Source organism: Squalius cephalus, assembly GCF_949319135.1.
Source record: "Squalius cephalus genome assembly, chromosome: 14".
Taxonomy (NCBI): domain Eukaryota; kingdom Metazoa; phylum Chordata; class Actinopteri; order Cypriniformes; family Leuciscidae; genus Squalius; species Squalius cephalus.
In genome coordinates, this window is record NC_137135.1 from 30,291,368 (window position 1) to 30,315,308 (window position 23,941).

Genomic DNA, 23,941 nt, shown 5'->3' on the forward strand with positions numbered 1-23,941 from the left:
AGTTTGGAAATTGTGACAAATTAATCCGTTATAGTTTGTTACTTAGCAATCGGGGAAAACTGTATGAAAGCTCATGCCGTTGTATTTCACATTTATGGTGTTATATTCCTTTTAGACCACAAGGCTGCGCTGAACATCTACGTGAGAAACGCTTACCATTCTGAAAGAAAGAAAGAAAGAAAGAAAGAAAGAAAGAAAGAAAGTGTCTCACACACGAGTGACCAATCATATTGGTCATCACCATTAATTTGTTTTATTACCAATTTATTCCCACTGGGGATTTGTGTGCTTTTGAGTTTGTGAACGTTTAATTTTACTTTTGCTTTTTCATGGCTGGTGTAAATAGTCACATGACCAGAACTGTTGAGTTTGCCTCTCTGAAAAATTATGCCAGTGACCAAAAGCATGCAAATAAGTGCTGATACAAATACAACTAGGCTACCAAATTTGGTAAATTTCGACTCCTAGTGGTGTATTTCCTACTGGTTTCACAAATAAAGCATTTTACTGGGCTGTCCAAGGAGCAAAATAAATATGCTGGGAATGAAATGGAATTAAATGCGATAAGCAAAACATTTTAAATTGAACCGCTTCAGGGCATGCTTTTATTTTGAAGCCGAAGTTCCATCCGCTGTAGCTGGCTTCATTTGATGACGCAACTAGCTCTTCCGCTGATCTACAAGTCATAATCAACGACAAATCCGCCAGCAGAGTCTCTACAGATCGCATATCAACCGATCTAATAAAAGCTCTACGCGACGCGTTACTTCACGGACTGACTTGGAATCTGTCCGGAAACTTTTCGCCATCTCCCTTGCGATATCATTACCGCGGATTGCTCTGGCACGGAGATTTACCATGTAAAACATTGGGGATCTGGAGATTTTGTGGGTTTTTAAGAAGATGCCGTCGGCTGACGTTTAACTTTATCTGGAGTTTTACTTCTGTCTTCGTGCCGTCCACAGTCTATGGTGCCGTCAAGTCAAGTGACTCCTACAAACTTTATAACGGACTTATCTTTTTTGCGTTCATACACGTTTAAACGTCAACCATGATCGGGACTGAAGTTCAAGTTTCGGTTTTGTAGTAGTTTTACTTGTCATAACGTTGACGTTTTAATTCAAGGAAATAAGCCAAATGTAGTGGGTCGCGTGTTAGTAGCTGAGAACTGAGCTAAGCTGTTGAATTATTTAAGATTGGGTGGAATCGGTTGAAACGTTTGTTTAAATAAATATTATACTACATTGTATTTTATTTTTGAATAATTAAAACAGCATGTGATAGGGGGTTTAACTTGTGACTTTGTATATATATAATGATATGTTCCTCAAAAATCCCAGGAAGTGGGAAATATATAGGAAGTGACTGGGTTAGATTGTAAATAGCTTTTTTTTTCCTTTTCTTTTTAAAATATATATTCGAAAGCATATCCAGGATTTCTACAATGCCGGATGCAGTTGTGAATTTCAGTCTTTTGCACAGGACTTGCTCTCTGGTGGTTGTGCTGTGTTTCCTTCACATCTCTGTAACTCTCATATATTATATGAGAAATTCAGATTCAAGGCAAGCCTTCGTACAAAATCAGCAAACTCCTCAGTTCCACAGGAAACTGACCGAACAGAAAGTCACTACCGAGGAGATCAGACCGAACAGTGTGCCTCTGCCATCTGTTACGAATATCACAGAAACTGAAAGAAAGCTGGAAACATGCCCTGACAATCCACCTCGCTTGGGTGAGTAGCTGTTTCAAAGATCTATATTTAAAAAAAAAAAAAAAAAAAAAAAATATATATATATATATATATATATATATATATATAATATGCTATTGTTTATTTAGAAAATTAGAATATACATCCTCAATAAAAACTGATGACAATGATTTTCAGCATCATTACTCCAGTCTTCAGTGTCACATGATCCTTCAGAAATCATTCTTATATGCTGATTTGCTGCTTAAAAAATATTTCTCATCAACTTTTGTTGCTTAATATTTTTGTGGAAACCATGATTCCACTACATTTGAAAGTTATACACTAGCATTCAAAATGTCAGATAAAAAAACTAGATAGATTTATTCACAAGGATGCTATAAAATGAACAAAAATGTCTATTCATTATGTTACAAAACATTACTAATTAAAATAAACGCTGTTCTATTGAACTTTCTATTCATCAATGAATCCTCAAGCATAAGGGGCTTCTTTAAAACATATAAAAAAAATCTTAATGATTCCTAACTTTTCACCAGAATGCCATTTCTAACTATTGTAATGCACATTTAATTATTAATAAGTTAAAAATATATGTAATACTAGTTGATGTTAGCATTGTTTCTTTTGTTTAGTTGAGTGAGTCTTCAAGACATTTGAAAATTAAGCCTATTTAAAGGAACATTCATTGTTTTTGTATCATGAGGCTGTTTTCATGACAAATACAAGTTTAAAGCAGGCTTAATTTCCAATATACAATTTTCATTGTATTTTGGGTTTAAATACACAAGGCATGTTCTGGACAGATTTCTCATTCTGTGCTATTGGCTGGTTTAGATCGGTTGTTTTTAAATAAAAGTGTCTCTCTCTCTCTCTCTCTCTCTCTCTCTCTCTCTCTCTCTCTCTCTCTCTCTCTCTCTCTCTCTTTTTAACCAGAATCCACTTACAATTGTCCTTGTCTATTATTAATCAACACATTTTAGTATTTCTGAGAAACTTGTGTTTGTTATAAATGATGTGACCTGTCACTTTGTCTTCCCTCAATCCAGATTCCAAAAACAAAAGCATGTTTTTACAGCTGTCGAGTCTCTGGATGTTAACATTTACCCCTCTTTGTTTAATTTTTTTTGACAATACAGCAATTTCTTATCTTGCATAAGTGTCACTTGGTAGTTTTCACATTATCTACTGGTGCTGATGAATCGGCTTCCCTGAAGCTCAGTGTCGTAATGGAAAAATTGTGTCTGTTATTTTGTCCTGGCTGGCTATCTTTCTCTTTTGTCAGACAACATTGACACTGCTGCCGCTTGTAGCAACAGTAGTATGATAATGTAATCTGATACCACCATAGTGTGTGAGTAAGAATGAGTTCTCTAAGGTGACATGGTTTACTTTAAGACACAATAGTGCTTGGTTGGTTTGTAATGGTTGAAGTCATTCTCAAAAATGACAATTCTGTCATTATTTACTCACCCTCATGTTGTTCTATGTTGATTATTTCTTCTGTTGAACACAAAAGAAGATATTTTGAAGAATGTTGGTAACAAGACAGTTCACGGTTGCCATTGACTTCCATCGTAGGGAAAAAAATACAATGGAAGTCAATGGCTACATTCTTCAAAATATCTTCTTTTGTGGATATTTATATAACAACTTGAGGGTGAGTAAATGATGACAGAAAAATTGAGATTTAAGAAAGTGAGATTTATTTAGTCTCCATAATAAAGCATGTAATTTGTGTCTCGGCTCTTCTAGTGGGTCCACTCCGGGTTGAGTTCTCTGACCCGGTCACCCTAGACCTCATTAGGTCAGAGAACCCTGTGTTGCAGCCCGGCGGGCGGTTTAAACCCACAGACTGCATCGCCCAGCAGAAGGTGGCAATGATCATCCCTTTCAGGAACCGTGACGAGCACCTGAAGTACTGGCTGTATTATCTGCACCCCATCCTACAGCGTCAGCAACTGGACTACGGCGTCTACGTCATCAATCAGGTTTGTCTTTCAACCAGTGCAATAAAATCTTTGACCTGTTAGCTCCTACAAATGCTTTATCTGCAAGCACACAAGGGTTCAAAGGCCTGTGGTACAGTCTGATGGTATCATTGAGTCAGAAGTTAAATACCGGTGCTCGTTTGTAGAAATACACTGGGAAAAAAAAAAAGACTGGTGTAGGATTTCCTTTGAAACTATTTTCACTTAGAAATTGCCTGCACATTTCACAAATGCTGACGAAGAAACGGCAAGTAATACATTGAATAAATGTAAGATTTTGAAGAAGAACAACTAAAATAGTATTTTCTTTTAAAACATACTCTTATAATCTTTAGAGTGTAGGTTTTTATGTCTGATCGGATGCAAGTGGCTACACCCATTGCTTTTTAAAGAAGATGCATAACATTCAAGAGCTTTGTTTGTAAATGTCATTTGATTGGAAATGATGGCTTAGATAAAGCAAGGCAAACATCAACTGCCGCTTGACTTTATTTAAATCCTCTTGTCACTGTGAAAGTAAACTGTATCTTGGAACATAAGACCTGCTGTTGAACACACCAACACTTTGCTCTGTTTGTTACCAGTAATGATGAGTTCCTCGTAAAAGCTCTGTTTAACATCACTCACTCCTTTAAATTACATTGTCTACTCCCTTTTGTAAATTCTGGAATGTAAACTCTTTGTTACACAGGCGTGCCGGGGCATGAAGTTTGGCATGTGTTTTGCTAAGTGAGCTCTTTTCTCAAAGTCCTCATTTGTCTCTCATTGGCCAGTTAGAGAAATGTAGCTCAGAGTATTATGTTGTAAAAACGATTTTAACAGCAAGACCCCGCTGTGCGCTTTTGTGTGTTGATTTTGTAGATTTTACATTTTTGCATAGGTCTTGACCACAGGAAAAAACTAATATCCAGCTGAACGCTTGTTTGTAAAAAAAAAAAAAAATCTGTTATTTTCTTTACATTTTGTAAATGAAATATTTAAATGTACATTTTTAGCAAAACCATGTTTGAGGTTGATTAATAATAGGTGAGCATTTGGATTCTCTGCCTGACATACTTACCACATGCACCAGCCATGTTAATGATCTGTCCGTCACAGATTGTTTGACTTTTTCAATTCCTCTTTTTTTTATTATTTTTTTTTATTTTTTATGAGAAACTGACTAAGAAAAATTTGGTTGACCAATTTTTGGTCGACTGTTAGGGGGCAGCCCTACTTTTGATATCCTTACATTGAGGGAGGCATGCCATGTACACTTATATTTAGCATTTTAGCAGAGGCTTTTATCCAAAGCAACGAAATGAGGAACATCGGAAGCCATTTTCGCAATACACAGTGCCAAACTTTATGTGAAAGAGTAGAACAGAAGCTCCCAGTATTCAGATTAGTGAATATTTATTGGATGGTGTTTTTTTTTATGGACTCAATCATTTACATTTGATCACCATAATCTTAAATATCTGGTTGCGTCCTTGAGTTCGGGAATTCTTCAGAAAGTACAGCTAATAAATGCTAAACCAAGGTAAATTACACAGTAGTTTCCCAGACTGTGGTAGAGACCGCTGCTGTTTGAGGTTGAGCGTCCTTTAAAAAAAAAAAAAAGTTGAACTGCCTTTTGTCATCATTTTAGTAAATGCCCATGACATTACAGACTGGAAATAGGTGAGACCGAGTGCTTCGGTTCTTGTCTCTTTTATTTGGGACTCACAGGCAACAGATGTCTTCATTGAATCCATTTCAAACAGCCAGCTATGTTCCATGGGAATGTTCCAAGTAAATGAAAAGAGTAATGTGTGTCTTCTGTGCGGGTTTCACTAAAAGCATCCTAATGTGCTCGCCAAGAAGGTCTTGGACCTGTCAGAGTGTTTTCTCAAGTGTTATGTGATTGTTCTTTCTAATTATTCTCTTGCTCTGTTTGCCACCCCTTTCTTTTCTCTGCACCTTGCATTTCTTTTTCACCCTCCTATACTACATTCCTTCCCTTGTTCCTCTTCAAACCAAAACCTTTTTATGCACGTCAGAGGCCCTTGCACTCAGGAAAAGGTGAGACGTCTGCTTGCTCTTTCTCTGGCCAAACACACTACGCTTCACTGGCTGCGTCTGACGAATGGTAATGTTGGCTTCTTGATTATCTGTTTTCTCTTTGTCGTTTTCATTTCATCCTTGTTTTCACTCTTTTAATTTCCTCATTTGCCATGGATGCCAGTTCTGTGCCAAAAATAGCAATGCTTTGTATTGCGAAAGAGTAATTTGATCACATTATCTCATTCTTTTGGAAGACTGGTGACTTTTTAAAATTTATTTTTTCTTTATCTGTTTATTTACTGATGAAAAGTTAATATTCATCCAAAAATGACTCGCAAACCATTATGCTGCTAGTTTTTCTGTCGAACATAAAACCAAATTATTGAATGAAAAAGAAAGAGTAATTAAGTACGGAATTTTTCATTTAATTGATTAGCCTGTGTTTATTTTCTTTGCTGTAAAGCAGGCCCTGCTGACCTGTCCTGTTTGTCTTGTCTGTCCTGTCTCTCCTATCCATCTATTCTATAAGAACAATGGCACTCTTCGTCACTTTCAGTTCTTTGTGTTCTGGTTCCTCGAGTCTTAATCCTTCTTTTTTAAGTCTACTATTTTTTTTTTATTTGGGAAATCCCTAAAATGGGAATGAATCCTCCAGTGACGCATTACAAGCGGACAATCAGATCTGGGTGTTGACATATGAGAACACTACATTATGTTGACTGAAAAGATGGCCGTAGAATAGGACAATCTGGTTCTTTAAAGCGGAGTCTCGCTCTGAATGCACAGGCCACATCTTCTAAATCAATCATGGATGTCTTCTTCTCCACTAGAACAAGCACACCTCAGTTCGTTCAGGGCAGCTCGTTTGAGTTTCCTGTGTGTTATAAAAGAGAAGATGGCTACTCTCTGTTGGGTGCACAGGAGGTTAACAGATAGCGCTGCACCCCTGAGGCTCCACCGTCATTAAATTTCATTCCACGAGCTCAAGTGCTGCCTTGATGCTCTTCAGATGAAGAAAAGGTGGACTCTAGACAGGGATCGCATCCATTAATCATGAGTAGAAGGCCCAAAGCCAGCGAAAAGTCATCTTTTGGACTCTTCAGGATGTTCTTTACAAAAATGCATCATGGTAATCATAGTTTGTAAAAATTAATTTGTATAATTAATATGATCTTCTACAACCACAGTTCTTAGAAGTTTTCAAAATCATTGTCTTTTTGTTTATTTTATTTTATATATATATTTTTTAAATAGCAGCAGTGGCAAATACCACATTAGTTTTATTGTGGTGACAATAACTAGGATGTTTTGGCTGAAACTATGATTAGCCTACATGGGAATAGGAATTATGTGAAATTCATGTAATCTTCCACACAAAGGCTATAAATGTTAATCTAATAAAACGTTTTACCCAGTAGAACTAACCGTTTTATTTAGTTATATAGCAATATAATATACCAATATTACTGTAAAACTTTACTGTAAATTTACAGGTAGCTTCTAACAGTATTATAATGTATTTTCTTAAAACGGTATCATACTGTATCTTTTACTAAATATCTGTAAATATACAGCAGTTTTCTGTTTTCAGCCGGTTTTTTATTCGTAATACGGTATCATACTGTAGAGGCATTGATTTATGGGATTGATTTTCTTTATTTTATTGATTTTCTCCCAATGCGATACGTTTTTTATGTCTACTATTCTAAATTTTAATAACATGTTGTATAAACAAAAAGCATAGGAATGTTTGTTTGAAGTGCTGCTGTTTATTAGGAGGGGTGTGGCACTAGGGGCCTCCAACATAAATTTTCCCTAGGGCCTAAATGTCTAGAACCGGCCCTGACTCCGACACTAGGGCTATTAAGAGTCGAGGAATCAACTTTTTTTGGAGTCGACTTCTCATCACTAATTTTGCGCCAGAATAATCAAAACATTTGTGCCTGTGTCGAGGATAAGTGGAAAGCGGAGCGTGAGAAGAAGGATAAACGATTGTTCGTCTGTGTATATGGTAAGTCAATCTTTTCTGGAGCTTTTCGGTCTCGTGTCTGCTTTTTTCATGATTGGTTTGACCAATTTTACGCATTTTATTTGCACTTTTGTTTTGTCCTGGGCATACGGTTTACTCTGTTCTCAACGCTTTCACGGAATAACATTGATCTTTCACGGCAAAAATTAACATGCATTATTCTTACAACATGCCTTGGAAACGGTTAGTAACTGTTGGCGATTGTTTTTTGTCATTTCAGGCTGAATCATCTGATGCAGATCCAGTGTTAACGTAAGTGGTGTGCTTAATTTCACAATTAACGTCACCAGGTCGTCTATATATATGTGTGTGTGTATATATATATATATATATATATATATAATGTTTTTTCTATTTTTCTTTGCTTTTCTGGCTTTTAGGCACTTTGACATCAACCCTGAACATGGATCAAGAACCAAGAATGGGATTGTGACTTCCAAGACTGGCAACATTGTGCAAAAAAGAGCAGTATTGTTCATTGATAACTAACTGCACTTTAAATGTTTTTAAATATTGACATTTCAGCTTAAAAAAATAAAGGTTTTAAAACTTTTAAGACTCCCATTTCCTTTGCCATAACAAATAACATAACAAAAGTATGACATTTTTATTTACTGAATGACAAATGTAATATAAGTAGTTTGAAAACCAGGAATTACAGTATTCCCCTGTATAAATGCAATGAATTGCTGTAGACAGTGTAATACTGTAAAATACATATTACAGCAGGATACTGTATTTGGTAATAACAGTACTATACTTTAAATGCTTACAGTTGTAGTCCTGTAAAGAATACAGTGGCTAGCAACCCAGCTGCCACTGTTTTACTGTAAATTTACATAAAGTTTTACAGTACTTGTTATGTTGTTTAATAATGGAATTTTAAATCATTAATGTTGCACTTTATTTTTTAAACAGCATGTATTTAATTTACTGTAGAAAATATATATTTTTTAAAACTACTTTTAAATAATGAATAACTTTCAAAACCTGCATAAGTATACTATAAATAATTTTCCCAGAAATGATTTGCATTCAATATCGGCTTAATCAGACAAGTACAGATCAAATAACGAAAAACAACAACGACATTGCACTACTGGAAAGTTCACTTAGAGAAAGAAATATATGCTTGAAAAGCTTGTGTTTGCCAGTAGTTTAATTTGTCTCCTAACACCTTAACCATACCAAGCAAATAAGTACTGATTTTATCAGTTTAAACAGACACACCTACTCTAGCAAAGAGTGTTTTATAAACATTGTATGACGTTTCTTCCACCACTCCCTCAAATGTGATTTAATTTGCATTAAATTAGGGATGCACCAATACCACTTTTTCGAGTCCGATACTCCCATTTTTGGTACTCGTCGATACCGATACCGAAAACCGATACCTGTATTTTCACTGCATTTCTAATTTTTTAATGTTTACAAGATAAACCAAAAGAATATAAATCATATTAGTTGGCTTAATTTGTTCATCAAATATATATTTCCTTCAGTTATTTTCATGCTTAATTAAGCCTGCTAAAATGCATTGTATGAGCTTCTGTTACTTTCACTGTTCATTCTATTGCTCTGTCATATTTTATCTTTAATTTAATAGCACATCACGTATTTAGAGCAGCTCCAGAAGGGCTCAGTGCTGAGGATTGGGTCAGTGGTACAAATGTTTAGACACCAGTGAAATATCAATTCTTTATTCCAATTTTGATACAAAAACTACCAGCCTAATTAATGTGAATTTAAAACATTATTAAAGACAAGTAAGCAGTCAGTAATAAAATAAGAACAAATAATCAAATTACACATATATAGCACAAATAAATACAATAGAACAAAGAAAGGCTACAAATGAAATAAACAGTGTTTTTAGAGTTTTTCGGGTAGATCTAACAGGTACAGAAATGTGAAAGTAATCAAATGTGAAAAAACATTGCATATTCTATATAATATTGCATATTATTATTCAGTGAGTAATTTATTTGTCCTTTGTTTGAACACAGCAGCAGGTTTATTAAACTGCTGCCCCTTTAAGACCGAACGCACGGACCCCATTTGAATATACGGTCTACGTTTACTTGAGATATAGCCGACTTTGTTTACTGGGATACTCGCCAAGACGGGCGTTTTTACATAAACTTGTGTGAATTCGTCCGTACAAGCTCAAGACGTGAAATACAATTCAATTTAGTATTTTGAATTTGCTTAACTACAAACTTTCCTCTGACTGTGAAAAAGGGATGCGCTCGACCAGCTCGCACATCTGTGCCGCTGCACGCTCAATTATTTACAGTATTTTCATCAATTTCAATCCACTGCGTGTTTTCCTCTTATTTTTTCATTTTTTCATTTCTCTTTTTATTCCTTTCATGAAAAAGCATTATTTATCCAAGGCACATACAATTCATTTGATTTTTTTTTTTTTTTTTTTTTAATCTTATCAGCTCGTGCACCACAGCTATATAGGCGTTTCTATATTTCGTTTAATATTCCACTAATAAGATACATTTACTTCATAGACAGCCTTCTTTTTTTTATCCTCATTATACTCTGTTGTCAGTGTTTCCTTGTCAGGACACATGAACCGTTTACACGCTGCCTGGTATCGGTTGTTGGTATCGGAGCATTTTTACGAGTACGAGTACATGAGATCAGTATCGGGCCCGATACTGGTATCGGTGCATCATACTTTAAATATGAATTTTGCAGCTTGGCCTCATCCTCTCTTTGTATCCTTGTATCATCAGGCGGGTGAGGAGACGTTCAATCGCGCCAAGCTCCTCAACATTGGATATGCGGAGGCTCTGAAGGAGTATGACTATGATTGTTTTGTCTTCAGCGACGTTGACCTCATTCCAATGGATGACCGCAACTTCTACAAGTGCTATAATCAACCCAGGCATCTGTCTGTGTCTATGGACAAGTTTGGCTTCAGGTATTTCTGTTTTTTGTTGACTGTTGTCTTATGCCATGGCTAAATGGTGTATATTCAGCCCCCAGAATGTGTCAGTATGTATTCAAATTTATTTGGATTACAAATGCATGTCGGCTGTGGTGTACATATTTGCATGGCAGGGACTGGGACAGTTTACATGTTGAGCATAATCATGGAGAAACATGGAGTAATGTGAAAATGCAGAGCAGGACATGTCCCAAACTGGTCAAAATGAGAAAGAAGTTCTTAAAACTGAGCAGTTTAGTCCAAATTTTCTGAAGAGACTCGATCACTTTATATGATGAACAGATATAATTTAGGCTTTTATTCACATTTAAACATTGATCAGCGAGAGTGTGTATTAATTTTTGGTCAAGATATTGTATTGATAATGCAAGAGTCAAGCACTCTGTAAAGTTTACTGCAGCACATCCCAAAGACTTTCAATGAATTAAAGGTCATGAGCGGGAATATCTGTCCCTGATCTAGCTTGTGCTATCTTGAATGATGACTGGACCTTTGTATTACTGGCACTTCTCGTGATTATTGCCTTCTTAAGATGAATCACGGAGCGAACTTGTCAATCCATCTTGATGGATGACGTAGAGGAAACTCTGACCAATAAGAGGACAGTTTTACTCACATGTGACTTGCATAAGAAAAATGTATATTCTTTGAAATGTTGCCTTGTGAAAGTGAACCGAATCAAGAAGAAAATCCTACGTTGTATCAAATTAAGTCCCTGTTTTGGAACAAAGCAAACGATCTACAGGTCTGAAAGCGCACTTAAGGCTTATTTGTATTATACCTCTCCATCGAACCTATGCCATAGGCTGTGTGTAGCATGTGTAGCCCATGGCGTAGCCTGACGTGCATCTCTCCAAAAATGTAACAACGCGTCAATTCTACACGGACCGCAAGTGCTGTGATTGGTCTGCTAGAACCCCTCCCTCAGGTAAAAAAAAATCTGCTATAGCATCGCATTTCCTCGTACACATTTCCGCTTGCGACATAACTAGTGAAAACAAAGATTAAATAATAAAGATTAATAACCTGTTATTAAATAATACATTTATTTATTATTTATTAACACTGCCTACTAATGGTCTGCGTGTGTAATTGCATGTTGACGCGGACAACGACGCATAAGTATAAATGAAAACTGGCTAAAAATAATAGGCTTAAAATATAATAATAAGACGTGGTAATTTTAACATATAATCATTTTTGTAAAATATATTTAATTTCATTTAGTTTAAATTGGTTACATTTCTTCTTAGAAATTATTTCTCATATTCAGCAAGGGTGCATTAAATTGACTGATTAAAGTGACAGTAAAGACATTTATAATGCGACAAAAGATATGTTTTACATTTTATGAACTGTATTTCAAATAAATGCTGTTCTTTTGAACGTTCTATTCATTAAAGGATTCTGGAAAAAAATATATATCACGGTTTCCACAAAAATAGCAGAAAACTGTTTTCATCATTGATAATAATGAGAAACGTACTTTGAGCAGCAAATCAGCATATTAGAATGATTTCTGAAGGATCATGTGACACTGAAGACTGGCTTCAGCTTTGATCATAGAAATAAATTACATTTTAAAATATATTCGAATAGAAAACAATTATTTTTAATAGTAATACTATTTCACAATATTAATATTTATCTTTACTAAAACATTTGATCCCAAATGTTAAATCCCAAACATTTGAACAGTTGTGGATAGACAGTCACAGTGATATGAAACAACTCAACTGATATAAGATCTTCTAAATACTATTGTATATGAATTTAGTACATTCACTACCATGGAATATATCAAATAACATCTGTATGTACCATGGTACCACCACAGTACTTTTTGTAAGTCTAAGATATCTGTAGTCTTAAACATAGTCCAGTAGTCAAAACAATCTATTTTATATTATCATTAATTTTGGTCTATCACCACTGTGACCTTAAAATAATATTCTGGGTTAAATTACTGTAAATGTTTTTTTTATTTATTAATAGTTACTGAGGGACTAGTCAACTTTATTTTTGTTGGTAATCCACAGCAGGCAACAGATGCTGTTGATTTAACCTGGTCATATTTAATCCAGAATATCCTTTAACCCCCATTTATTCCAGCAGGATTTGACCTGTAATAAACGAGTCACTTTAGATAAAACCGTCAGATAAATGATAAAGTAGCAGCGTTTGGTTGGGAAAATTCTAGCGACGTCACACATGATTCAGATTAGAGCCCATTGGGAGCTCAACTCTCTGTCTAAAGGGAAACTGTAGCTCATTGGAGCAGCTTGTACCACTGACCTCCAGCACAAGCTTTGTGTAATATGAGTATGATGTATGTGAAGGCGTGTGTGCGTTCACGTGTGTCCTTTTGTCTGTAATGAAGAAATATATGATAAAGGTTAGGTTTTAAACTTCCACACACTGAAACAATTGGGTAGCTCTTTTGTAACGGATGCCAGCAGTCCTTTATAAAGTCTTTACAACGTTCACCACTGTTAGCATGGGCCGCAGAAGCAGGGCAGCTTTCTTCTCACACAGAACTTCAAAAGCATCTGGATGTAATTTGTAATTTTCAAGAGTTATCGTGCGGAAGAACGTCAGACAAGAGCGGGCCAGGACCCTGGTGTAGGATAGTGTTTACTCATTTATTTCAAACAGAGACACCTTTATGTAGAGCCAATCTTGTATGCAAAACAGCAACCAAATCATAATGAAGGCCATTTATGATATTGGATCGACATTTGGCCAAAAAAAAAGTATGTTTTTGCATACTTTCCTCCATAATTGTCTTGTTTAACTTTGAATGTATTTAAAGGTCCCATTGCATGAAAATTTCACTTTATGAGGTTTTTTATCCTTAATATGAGTTTCTCTAGTTTGCATATGGTCCCCCAGTGGCTAGACGTTTTGATGGGTGTAAACCAAGCCCTGGGTATTTTTGAGAAAATGAAAGCTCAGACGGGCGAATCTAGAAATATAAAGGTTACTTCCCCTTTCTCTTCTTTGCTCGCAAAAAGAATTTGGCCCGCCCATGAGAAAATGAGCTGCGCGAGCGCGATATTGGTTTTTCCTCGAGAGACACCATGGCTTGCAAACGAGCGAAGCATGGCAGTTGCTCAGTGTTTGGATGTACAAATGAACACAAAAGTATTTTTTTAGTTCCTTCATCCGAGCCTCTGAAGAACCAGTGGGTTATGTGAATTTCTGATGTGTAATTGTTCAAGTTCAGACAGATAATCTTTCTCTCAAAGTCATTCAATACTGTTTATGCATCAGTAAATCAAGCCAGTGACTAAACGATCAACTTCACGTCGTTTCTCTTAGTAGGATGAAAATAATCTTACTTAAACTGTGATTAATATATATACAGAAAGCGATCAAAGAACAATCCCTTTCCAATCGCCCAAGCTGTCAATCACACAGCGTGAGTTTATCTGGACACTTGCCAAAACTCGTTATGAAATCAATGATGCTGTTACACTGCACAACAAAGCTCTTACTGTACTTACCTCATGTTTGCATTGGTGAAATCATTAGTGAGAGTGCAGAAACTGAGTTGTAATGATAAGATCTTCATTCACGCGATCAACAGGCTGTCATCTGCTCAATGCTCATCACTGCAACTTTATGTGATGGGAATAGATCTAAATACTTAAAAAACTTCTCACGATTTGTTAATCTCGATAGCTGTAATAGTAAAAACGTATAATAGCTGTAATAGTAAAAGTTTTCGAGAGAGTTCCACATGTAATGCTAGATATTTCATATGCAAGCATGTCAGCCAATCACAGCAGTGGGCGTTTACACTGAAGTCTCACAGCAGACACGCCCCTTCAAACAGAGCGTTCAAATCAGAGGCTAAAATCAGGCTAGGAAATATGCCTTTTATTTCTAAATTATAACACCTTTGATCTAAAAAACATACTAACATTATAAGGGCACCCCAGGAAACATTCTAAAATAATCCATGCAATGGGACCTTTAAATGCACTCCATTTATTCCAAGTCAATAGCTAATAGCCAGGGCACATCAGTTGTTGTTGTTTTATTCCAGTGAATTACGACTTTAAATCGAAATCTAACAAATAGATTATGCATAGACTGTTATATAGCTCGCAAATCATGCAGGCTACTTTTATGATTTTACTTTTTTCATGCGGATTTAAAAGTCACAAGATTAATAAAGTAATGACAGAATTTTCTTATTTGAAAATTTCTTTAAAGGTGCTTATATTGCACATTTCTGTTTGATATTCCATTTTATCATAGCCAGTGTTTGCTGATGCTCTTTAGTATTTTGCAAAAGAATATGTGACTTGATATAGTGATTTACAATAGATATTAGCAGCAAAGCTGTACATTAATCCATTCTGGTGTTATTAGTTTCAACTCCCAGTTGAATCTTCAAGTGGTTGTCTTGTGGTGACAATCAGGTTTGCTAATATTTTTGGAAAGCAGTGTGGGTGTGTGTGGTCGAAGGGATGGGGTGATCTACTGCTGTGTCCAAGTCACGTCGAAATTACTGTAATTATAGGATAACAATTTCATTCAAATTCAGAGACAAGTCAGACTCAAAAATTGTTTGGTTCTAGATTAACGGCAACACCAAAATGGATTCATCTGTAGATTAGCTGTTGTTACTTGTAAGTTGATTTTATTTCAATGTTAAGATTATATAATCTCTCATTGAAGTATCAGGAAATTTCAGTCCTTAAAGTCAACATTTCAGTAGTCAATATAATTATTCTACTTATGCTCAGATTTAAAGTATTTATTTGAATAGAAATGTCTCTTTTTGAGTGTGATCTCTATAAAATAATACAAAATAAATCCTTATTAAAATGTATTACATGGCTTGGCTGAATTCCAATGTAGAATGCGGTCTGTTATTTCTTGATAACAGACCGCTGCGAAGTATAACAGACCGTTGCCATGAAAAACAGCGCGTTGCTATGGACGCGGAACGGACTATTTTCTTTGGCGGAAGCAATACAATCGTTTTTAAATCAATAAACTCCTTTTTAAATCAATAATTCGTGGCAAATTATTTATTTATTTTGTAGGTAGCCATGTAATAAGCGGGATAATGTATAGAGAGGCGGTCTTTATAGCGAATAACAACCCCTTCAGGCTGATTCAAGACCCCTCCGCTTCGCGTCGGGGTCCTGTTCAGCCTGTCGGGGTTGTTATTCGCTATAACGACCGCCTCTCTATACATTATCCCTTACATAATGTATTATAGTATAATAATTATTTTTTTTCCTATTTTAGCCTAGTTCATTTGAAATGGCCATGCTGTGTAACGAATCCATTTTTAAAAGTTAAATTTTGTTTACATTTTGTTGTATTATGTATGTAACACAAGATAATGCTTAAACCGAAAATGTAATGTCAACTACTCATAATTTTTTATAATATAATATTAATAAATTGATGAATAATTACATTTTATTTCTTAAAATATCAGGGAATTTCAAAAGTATAATTTCCAGAGCTCTGTTCAGATATAATGATAGACAATACATCTCTGGTGCCTTTAGTTTGGTCAAAAGTATCTCACACCATCCGTGTAAACTGCAGTTCTTGACACAAAACTATTGCTATGGTTATCATCACTATGTCGACCATCCCGCGTGTGGGTTATCAGGAGTGACACCTCCTGATAATTTACAAGAGCAACTGGCTTACAGGAAAGCACAGAGGCAGCAGTTGCTTTCGGGCTCAAGTTCGGCCCCCTGCCAGTTCTCATTACTGCACTGTCATTTCCCTGCAGAGAAACACCAAGCTGTGTGCTGCACTTCTTCTGCACCTGACCTAACAACTGCCACACAACACGCAACTGTTCCTCATAGTTTCTGTCTCTCTCTCTCTCTGTCCGTCTCCAACAGGTTGCCATACACGCAGTACTTTGGTGGCGTGTCATCACTGAGCAAAGAACAGTTTCTGAAGATCAACGGCTTCCCAAACAACTACTGGGGCTGGGGAGGGGAGGACGACGACATATTTAACAGGTTCGAGAACCCTTCTAAAGGAATATTTCACCCAATTATGACAGTTCTGTCTTTTTTTTACTCACCCCTCATCCTGTTCCAAACCCATTTGCTGATTGGAACACACACACAAAAAATGAGTTTTTTAGAGAATCTTCACAGATTTAAGTGATGTGATGTGTAGCCAAGTATGGTGTCTCATACTTGGAATTTGCGCTCTGAATTTATACCATACAACAACATACAAGCACTGTAAAAGCCCCATAAAAGTAGTTCATTTGACTTGTATTTGGAAGTCATACGATAGTTTTACGCAATGAACAGACCAAAGTTTAAGTAATCTTTTCACTTGTTTGGATGTAAGCAACATCAAACATCATTGTTCATCAAAAAACGAAAAAAAAAAAAGAGCAAACAAGTTTGGAGGGAGAGAAAAACATTTAAAAATGTAAAATGTGAAACGTCTTTGCTTGCGTTGGCGTACACCCACGTTCCAATGCGTATAGATGAAAGTGAATGGAGTGTGAAGTTTAGTGTGAACGCCCCTTTCTATTAAAAAACACACTTTAATGGTTTCGTCCTAGAGCCGAGCTCATGTCTGCATTCTAGTGCGATTTAACCAAGGAAACCTCTGATCCAGCAAAAAACGGAAGCGTACGTTCATCTGAATGTTCCATTCTGAGCCTCACACATCCTGTGGCTGTGCTGTAAGCATGGCATTGCACAGTCAAAAAGCTCAAGCATGTGATACAGAGTACACACTACAATTCAAACGTTTGGGGTTTGTGGTTTGTTTTTTGTTTTGTTTTTATAGAAATTAATACTTTTTTTTCAGCAGTGATGCATTCAATTGATTTAAAGTGACCGTAAAGACTTTTACATTGTTGCAAAAAATATATAGATTTTTCAAATAAATGCTGCTCTTTTGAACTTTCTATAAAGGATCCTGGAAAATATTTATAATGGTTTCCACAAAAAATATTATGCAGAACACCTGTTTTGAACATTGATGAAATATTAAGAAATATTTTTTGAGGATCATGTGACACTTAAGACTGGAGTAATGATGCTGAAAATTCAGCTTTGCCATCACAAGAATAAATTACATTTTAAAATATATAAAAATGGAAAGCTAAAATAGAAATGTCAAAATATTGCTGTTTTTTCTGTATTTTTAAATAAATGCAGCCTTTGTGAGCCAAAGAGATTACTACTTTTTTTAAATGGTTACACTTTATTTTAAGGTGTCCTTGTTACAGTGTAATTCTATATTTACGTATGGAGTAATATTGATTAACAACATGTACTTACTATAGGGTTAGGGTTAAGATTAGGGTTTGTTTGAGGGTTAGTTGCATGTAATTATGCATAATTTACTGTCATTACTATGGTAAATACATGTAACATAAGTAAATAAGTCAAATAAAGTGTTACCAAAAAAAAAAAAATCTACCGACGCCAAACATTTGAATACTAGTGTAACAGAAATGTGGTTCTGTTCCTGGTTGTAATATTTCTGCCACAAGCAGGAAGGGGCAGATAAAAACCCTTATCATCGGCTTATCAGGGTGCAGACGGAAGACAAAACCTGTTTAACGTCTTATTTGCACGTCACAAGAATACTTTCCCACAGCTATCTTATCATGTGTACTTTTTTATTTTTGAGGGCCTTTCGACGCTGTTATTCAAAGGATAGTGGAGAGTTACACTGAATTAGATGAACTTCACCCTCATGAACACCTGCATTTGTCAGCTGCTCAGCTACAGCCTTGAATGTTCAGGAAACGTTCAGAAAAATACTTGCAGAGCAGGAAACAGCTTTTAAATTTCAAATGCAAAAGAGTACTAGGTGATAGTCCAGTCTGAACTAAACTCTCTCCTTAAAAATTTAAACAAATACTCCCAAAAAATGTCCCACTGTTTGTGCTACAGACATAAGTTGTGTGGTTTGTTGAGGACGCAAGTTCAGCTCGTATCTACATGAATGAGTAAATAAATATCAGTATCTTTGAAACTGTTTGCCATTGTTAGTGATAGTTCACCCAAAACAAAAAAAAATGCTTGTGTTTTTGTCCATACAATGAAGATATTTTGAAGATCAACCAAACAGTTGATGGACCTCTTTGCCTTCCATAGTATGAAAAAAAAAAAAAAAGAATACTATGGAAGTCATGGGTTTCATTAACTGTTTGGTTTCTGACATTCTTTAAAATATCTTCTTTTGTGTTCAACAGATGAAAGAAATTCATACAGGTTTGGAAAAACTTGAGGGTGACTAAATGATGACTGAATTTTCAATTTTGGGTGAACTCTCCCTTTAAGCAACGAGAACGGTTTGGCCCGACAGTGGAAAAGCGGCTAATGTCTCTGAACTGTTATGACATGAACTAGATAATTATGGATGTTTATTCTCTACACATGCATTCAAGAGTGTTTAATCAAATTAACTGAACAGCACTGCATGTTTTCACAGGGTTACCTCCAAAGGGATGTCTATATCAAGGCCCGATGCACTCATTGGGAGGTGTAGAATGATCCGTCATGAACGAGACAAACAAAACGACCCCAATCCACAGAGGTACCTAAACATATTACAGCTTTCTGACAACGTTCTGTAAAACCTTAAGTGCTTTGAAATGCATTGCAGTTGAGTGACTGCTTTGTTAAATGGTTAACAAGACTGTGCAAATAGAGGCCACTTAAACAACTACTTAATGCCCTCCTGCACTGTGGAATGTTAATCATGTCATTTCCCGTTACAGGTTTGACCGAATAGCTCACACAAGGGAAACTATGGCTATAGATGGGATCAATTCACTAACATACACAGTTGTTCAGACTGAGAAAGACCAGCTATTCACCAAAATCACAGTGGATGTGGGAAAACCATAACTCCGGCATAGAGACCAACTCAAAACTGAGTGAAACCGCAGCTCTGGCTGTCAAAACCAAATGTGCCTTGATTATATAAAATCAACTGGACAATTTTCAAAGTGGATTATATATTTTTAAAAAGACGTGTAAGAACTTTTTGTTTTGCCATCTTTGCACATGCGATGGTGAACACAGGGGTCCGGACTCCTTTTGCCCAGTGTATCGGAACTGTTCGGCTGCTAAAGGAGAGACACAAGGGTTTCATGTTGCCCTCAAGAGGCGACGGGCCATCCTTGTTCTGTCTCAGATACTTCTGCTGAGGAAAAAGCCTATATTTTGAGCCATTTGATGGAAGCAGCATATTAAAGTGATCTGAATTGAAAATGTCCTTATGGTAGGACAACGAATGTGAGTTGCTGTGTATGGGATTATTTAGTTTGCGTGTTCGAAAGTGAATATTTAAAGGATAGTCAGCAAGCTAAGCAATGCAAAAAAAATCTGGGATAATCAATCAAGGGCTGTAGATATTTTATAATCATATACCAGCAAACCGGCATTTTTGGGCTGTCACCTTTTGTTTACTTTTATTACGAATTGCATCTTTATTTGTATTTTACAGAGCCTTTAAAATGACTTCTCTCTTTGTTAGGGATGAGATGTCTGAATGTATTGGCCCGAATTGTTGGACCATTATCATGTTTGCTGGAGCACCAAAGTGATACGAGTGCATCTTAAAAGAGATTAGATTCCTCCCTTCTGTTTGGTGCATTATCTTTGCTGTATTTGGATTTTTGGTTGCAATTCTATCAAATCAAATGCAGCACTATCAGGTCAACCTTTCAGTTTTGTTTTGTTCCCTTTCGTTGTTTTTAGTCCTTTTTATTGCATTGTGATTTTCTCAGATCTATGCTGGTTATTAAGGGCACAAGAATATTCAAGCTCTCTACTGTAATGAAAACATGAAGCCATTGAGAACTTTGCTGAACTGACCTGTTGATACTTGTATATTTTTTTTTTCCTCTCTTATATGTGCTGGTCTGCTCTTAAATTCTTCTTTAAAACAAAGAAAATGGTGTTTTGTTTTAAAACCTGTCATTGTGGAAACCAAAAATGCCTTTCAACTCTGTCAGGGGATGAAATGCAGACGGAGCAAATGAATGTATATCAGCTGTTTGCTCAAGTGCTTTTCAAGATGGCGACTAACAGCCCATACAAAATGTACAGAATGTGTAAGTTGCACAGCCAAAAGATTTTCCTCCACGCCGAGCACCCCGAAAGACCTATAGTTTTTCTTTCCAGCTTAAAAACTCTCCCATGCCTTATAAAAACTCCTTTGCACCAGGGAAGAAAACTACCTCTCCACTCGGCACAGCACTTGCAAGCAGGAGGGATTAGCGGCTAATGCTGTCTCTCAAACCAAATGCTTTGGCACAAAAATCTTTGGCTTTTTTCCCCGCTTTGGTCCGTTAAAGTGAGGTTTAAATCTGTTTAGACAATGGTCTTTGTTTAAGGGCCAGCACATAATCAACTTTCTTTTTCTTTTTTAAATTTATTGTTTGACTTTTTTTTCTGCTTTTCCAACACAACTTTTATGTTTTCCATTTTGTATGCCTATGTTCCTCTTACTTAAGTGTAATGCAGTGAACAATTAACTTAATTTTGGAATTATGGAAATTAAATAATTAAATGGTGTTTGATTTAACTCTGCTTGTGGCTTTACTGTGGTGTGAAGTCAAATAAAAGACGGTAACGCGACACGTTCGGCAAGAGGAAGTCAACATTGCCTTTTCAGTAGAAGAGAGCCGATAGGCAATTGCAAATTTCCATGCACACAAAACAGTTAACTCTTGCCTAACCACCTATGTGATCTGGCCTCAGATCTAATGTTTTATTCCTCTTGTTAGTAACATAAAAGTGATGAATGGATCTTTAAAATAAACATTTTCATAATTCTGAATCAGTTGACACATCAGATTGCTGTGTTTTGCTGATGTATTATTTTTAACTGCCAAAGAAAAGACTTGTCATCAGGAAGTCCTCAAACAATAGGTCATGCTTTGCTTTTCCCAGGGTGGGGTGGATGTGAATTTGAGCCAATGAGAATGTCATTAGCTGGCACTGTAGTTAATGTTCAGTTGTTTTTATGAGGCAAAGCATATCCACGGGCTTCTGCTTCTGCTTGCATGATGCAACACTAGGCACTATACATAGGTTTTTTGCACATAGTCTATTTTAACTACTCTAACAGTGAATCTGAAGTTAAAAGCCATCCCTTGCCATTAGGATGTTTAATTCTAGGTTGTTCTTGCTAAAATAAGATCACAGGTGTGCAACGTACAATTCCACATGAAATCCCCATAACTGCTCTGTCTAACCATCCAAGACAAATTATACCTGGGGGATTCTTGAGGACACAGAGGGAATTGGAACACTGTTTGTACTAAGTCAGTCCTTGCCCTGAGAGAGAAACCTGTTTGGAGGCCTAAACAGGCCAAACAAGTCTTGGTGGACAAACATGCCAGAGACTCTTAGGTCACTTCGGTGAACAGAAACCAGCAAGACAAGATTAATGGTCCATGTTTTTAACAACCTCAGTGTGGCCTTCTGGTGACCTGTTGAGAACATATGTGGCTCATATTTCACCCTAAAATCAAAAGAATTTTAATTAAAAAAAAAACTAAATGACAATTAAGCACATTTCAAAATTCACAAAAAAGCACAAAAGTCTAATTACGTTTATTCTGATAAATTAAAAAAAAATTAGCGCTTTTTACATAATGGTAGTATTTTGTATGGTTAATTATTATGAACATAATTATTATAATACGTAATATAATACATAATAATATAAATCCTTCCCATCTAATTGCAAAAATGTACAAAATAAATTGTGTTAATGACATTTTAAAGTCACATGGCAACTCGCTATTATGGCTCACTAATGTTTTACTTTGTAATATTAACAAACAGGCCGTTTTATAATAATGATGCGTACATCAAGAGTTCAAACAGGTGTGTGTGGATGACATTGTTGACCTTTCAAAAAGTCATATAATACATGTGTAGAGTGAGCACACAGCAAAACTGAATGAAAGAATAATGGCGTCTGATGGAGCAGCTTGTCCTTAGAAACACAAGTTTTTGTGAAATTTTGTTGAATTTGTGAAAACGGTGACGTCATGTGGATGCATATTATGTGTTCAGTGTTTTTTATTTTCTAAAAAAAAATATATATATATTTTTTTTTTTACACAGTGACATCGCCAACCACTGGCCTGGCAGCATAATAGAGCGTTTTTAATAATTTTTGTTGTTGTTGTTGTCGTGTGTGTGTGTGTGTGTGTGTGTGTGTTTGTCTTGGTTTTTTTGTGATCTGTACTAGTCTGCTTGCTTATATAGAAAGCAAATAATTTCAGGGAAACTTATTTATAGTATACACTTCCTTATGCAGGTTTTGAAAGTTATTTATTATTTAAAAATAGTTTAAAGAAGCCAAATACATATGAACATTAGTATGAATGCTGTTTAAAAATAGTGCAATTTGAATACTTTCCATGTACCTTGGTCTGATCAAATAAAATAAAAGAATATTTAAATTAAATAAAAAACAGCATTAAGTTTTGCCAAATACTAAAAAATAAGTGCAATATTATTGATTTGAAAAACGATTATTAAACAGCGTAACTGTTTAATATCAGCCATCATTTTAGCTATCAGCCAGAAGTATATTATTGGATTGGTGTATTATATTAGTAGCCTATGTATAACAAAACTACTAGAGTAAAAAAGTTTTACTAGATTAAAGCCACTTTTTTAGCCTTTGTGTGGAAATGACATAAATCTCACATGATTCCTTGCTCAACAGAAAAGAACGCCATGGTTGACGATGGTAAATAATTATTTAGCAGTTTTCGTGGATCCATGTGAACGTGGATCATTTTGACACTGTTGTCGACTACGTGGAAAAACTTTTCCGTTTAATACATTGTTGTCATGTTACCGCACCCTAGTTTACTTTATGTTTGAATTAGATCTTTATCCCGATAAGGCTAGAAACCTGTCTAAAACCAGTTTACTTGAGATTCATCTCCACGTCTTTGCTTCTGCACCAATCAGATTGCACTGGTGACTTTTATACACAGCTGTGTTGATTTGGAGGGAGAGTATAATTTATGTTGTCTGCTGCTTGTGACTCTAAATGCCTGATTTTATTGCTGTGAAGATTCATTCAGTTGAAGATTTGTAGTTAGATGGCTACTAAGTTTGATTTAACTGTGTTTTTCAGAATAATCTCTGGGAAATTTATATGTTAGTATGTGATGTCGTGTACTTGAAAGCCCAAATATTTAGTCAAAGTC

The 23,941-nt window shown here is 35.8% G+C and overlaps 1 protein-coding gene across 1 annotated transcript; it reads left to right on the forward strand.

The window, feature by feature from the left end:
* The first annotated feature begins 714 nt into the window (after positions 1-714).
* Positions 715-21,554, forward strand: b4galt1l (DP-Gal:betaGlcNAc beta 1,4- galactosyltransferase, polypeptide 1, like). The gene is made up of 6 exons (XM_079893587.1): positions 715-1,733; positions 3,468-3,703; positions 10,508-10,695; positions 16,608-16,730; positions 19,183-19,287; positions 19,472-21,554. The coding sequence occupies exons 1-6, from the start codon at positions 1,445-1,447 to the stop codon at positions 19,599-19,601; spliced, it is 1,071 nt and encodes a 356-aa protein (XP_079749713.1). The 5' UTR covers positions 715-1,444; the 3' UTR covers positions 19,602-21,554.
* The last annotated feature ends 2,387 nt before the right edge of the window (positions 21,555-23,941 follow it).

Coding starts and splice junctions, on each gene's coding strand:
- b4galt1l (XM_079893587.1), top strand. CDS start 1,445: ATGCCGGATGCAGTTGTGAATTTCAGTCTTTTGCACAGGACTTGCTCT. Junction 3,704..10,507: donor GCGTCTACGTCATCAATCAG/GTTTGTCTTTCA, acceptor TTGTATCATCAG/GCGGGTGAGGAGACGTTCAA. Junction 10,696..16,607: donor ATGGACAAGTTTGGCTTCAG/GTATTTCTGTTT, acceptor CGTCTCCAACAG/GTTGCCATACACGCAGTACT.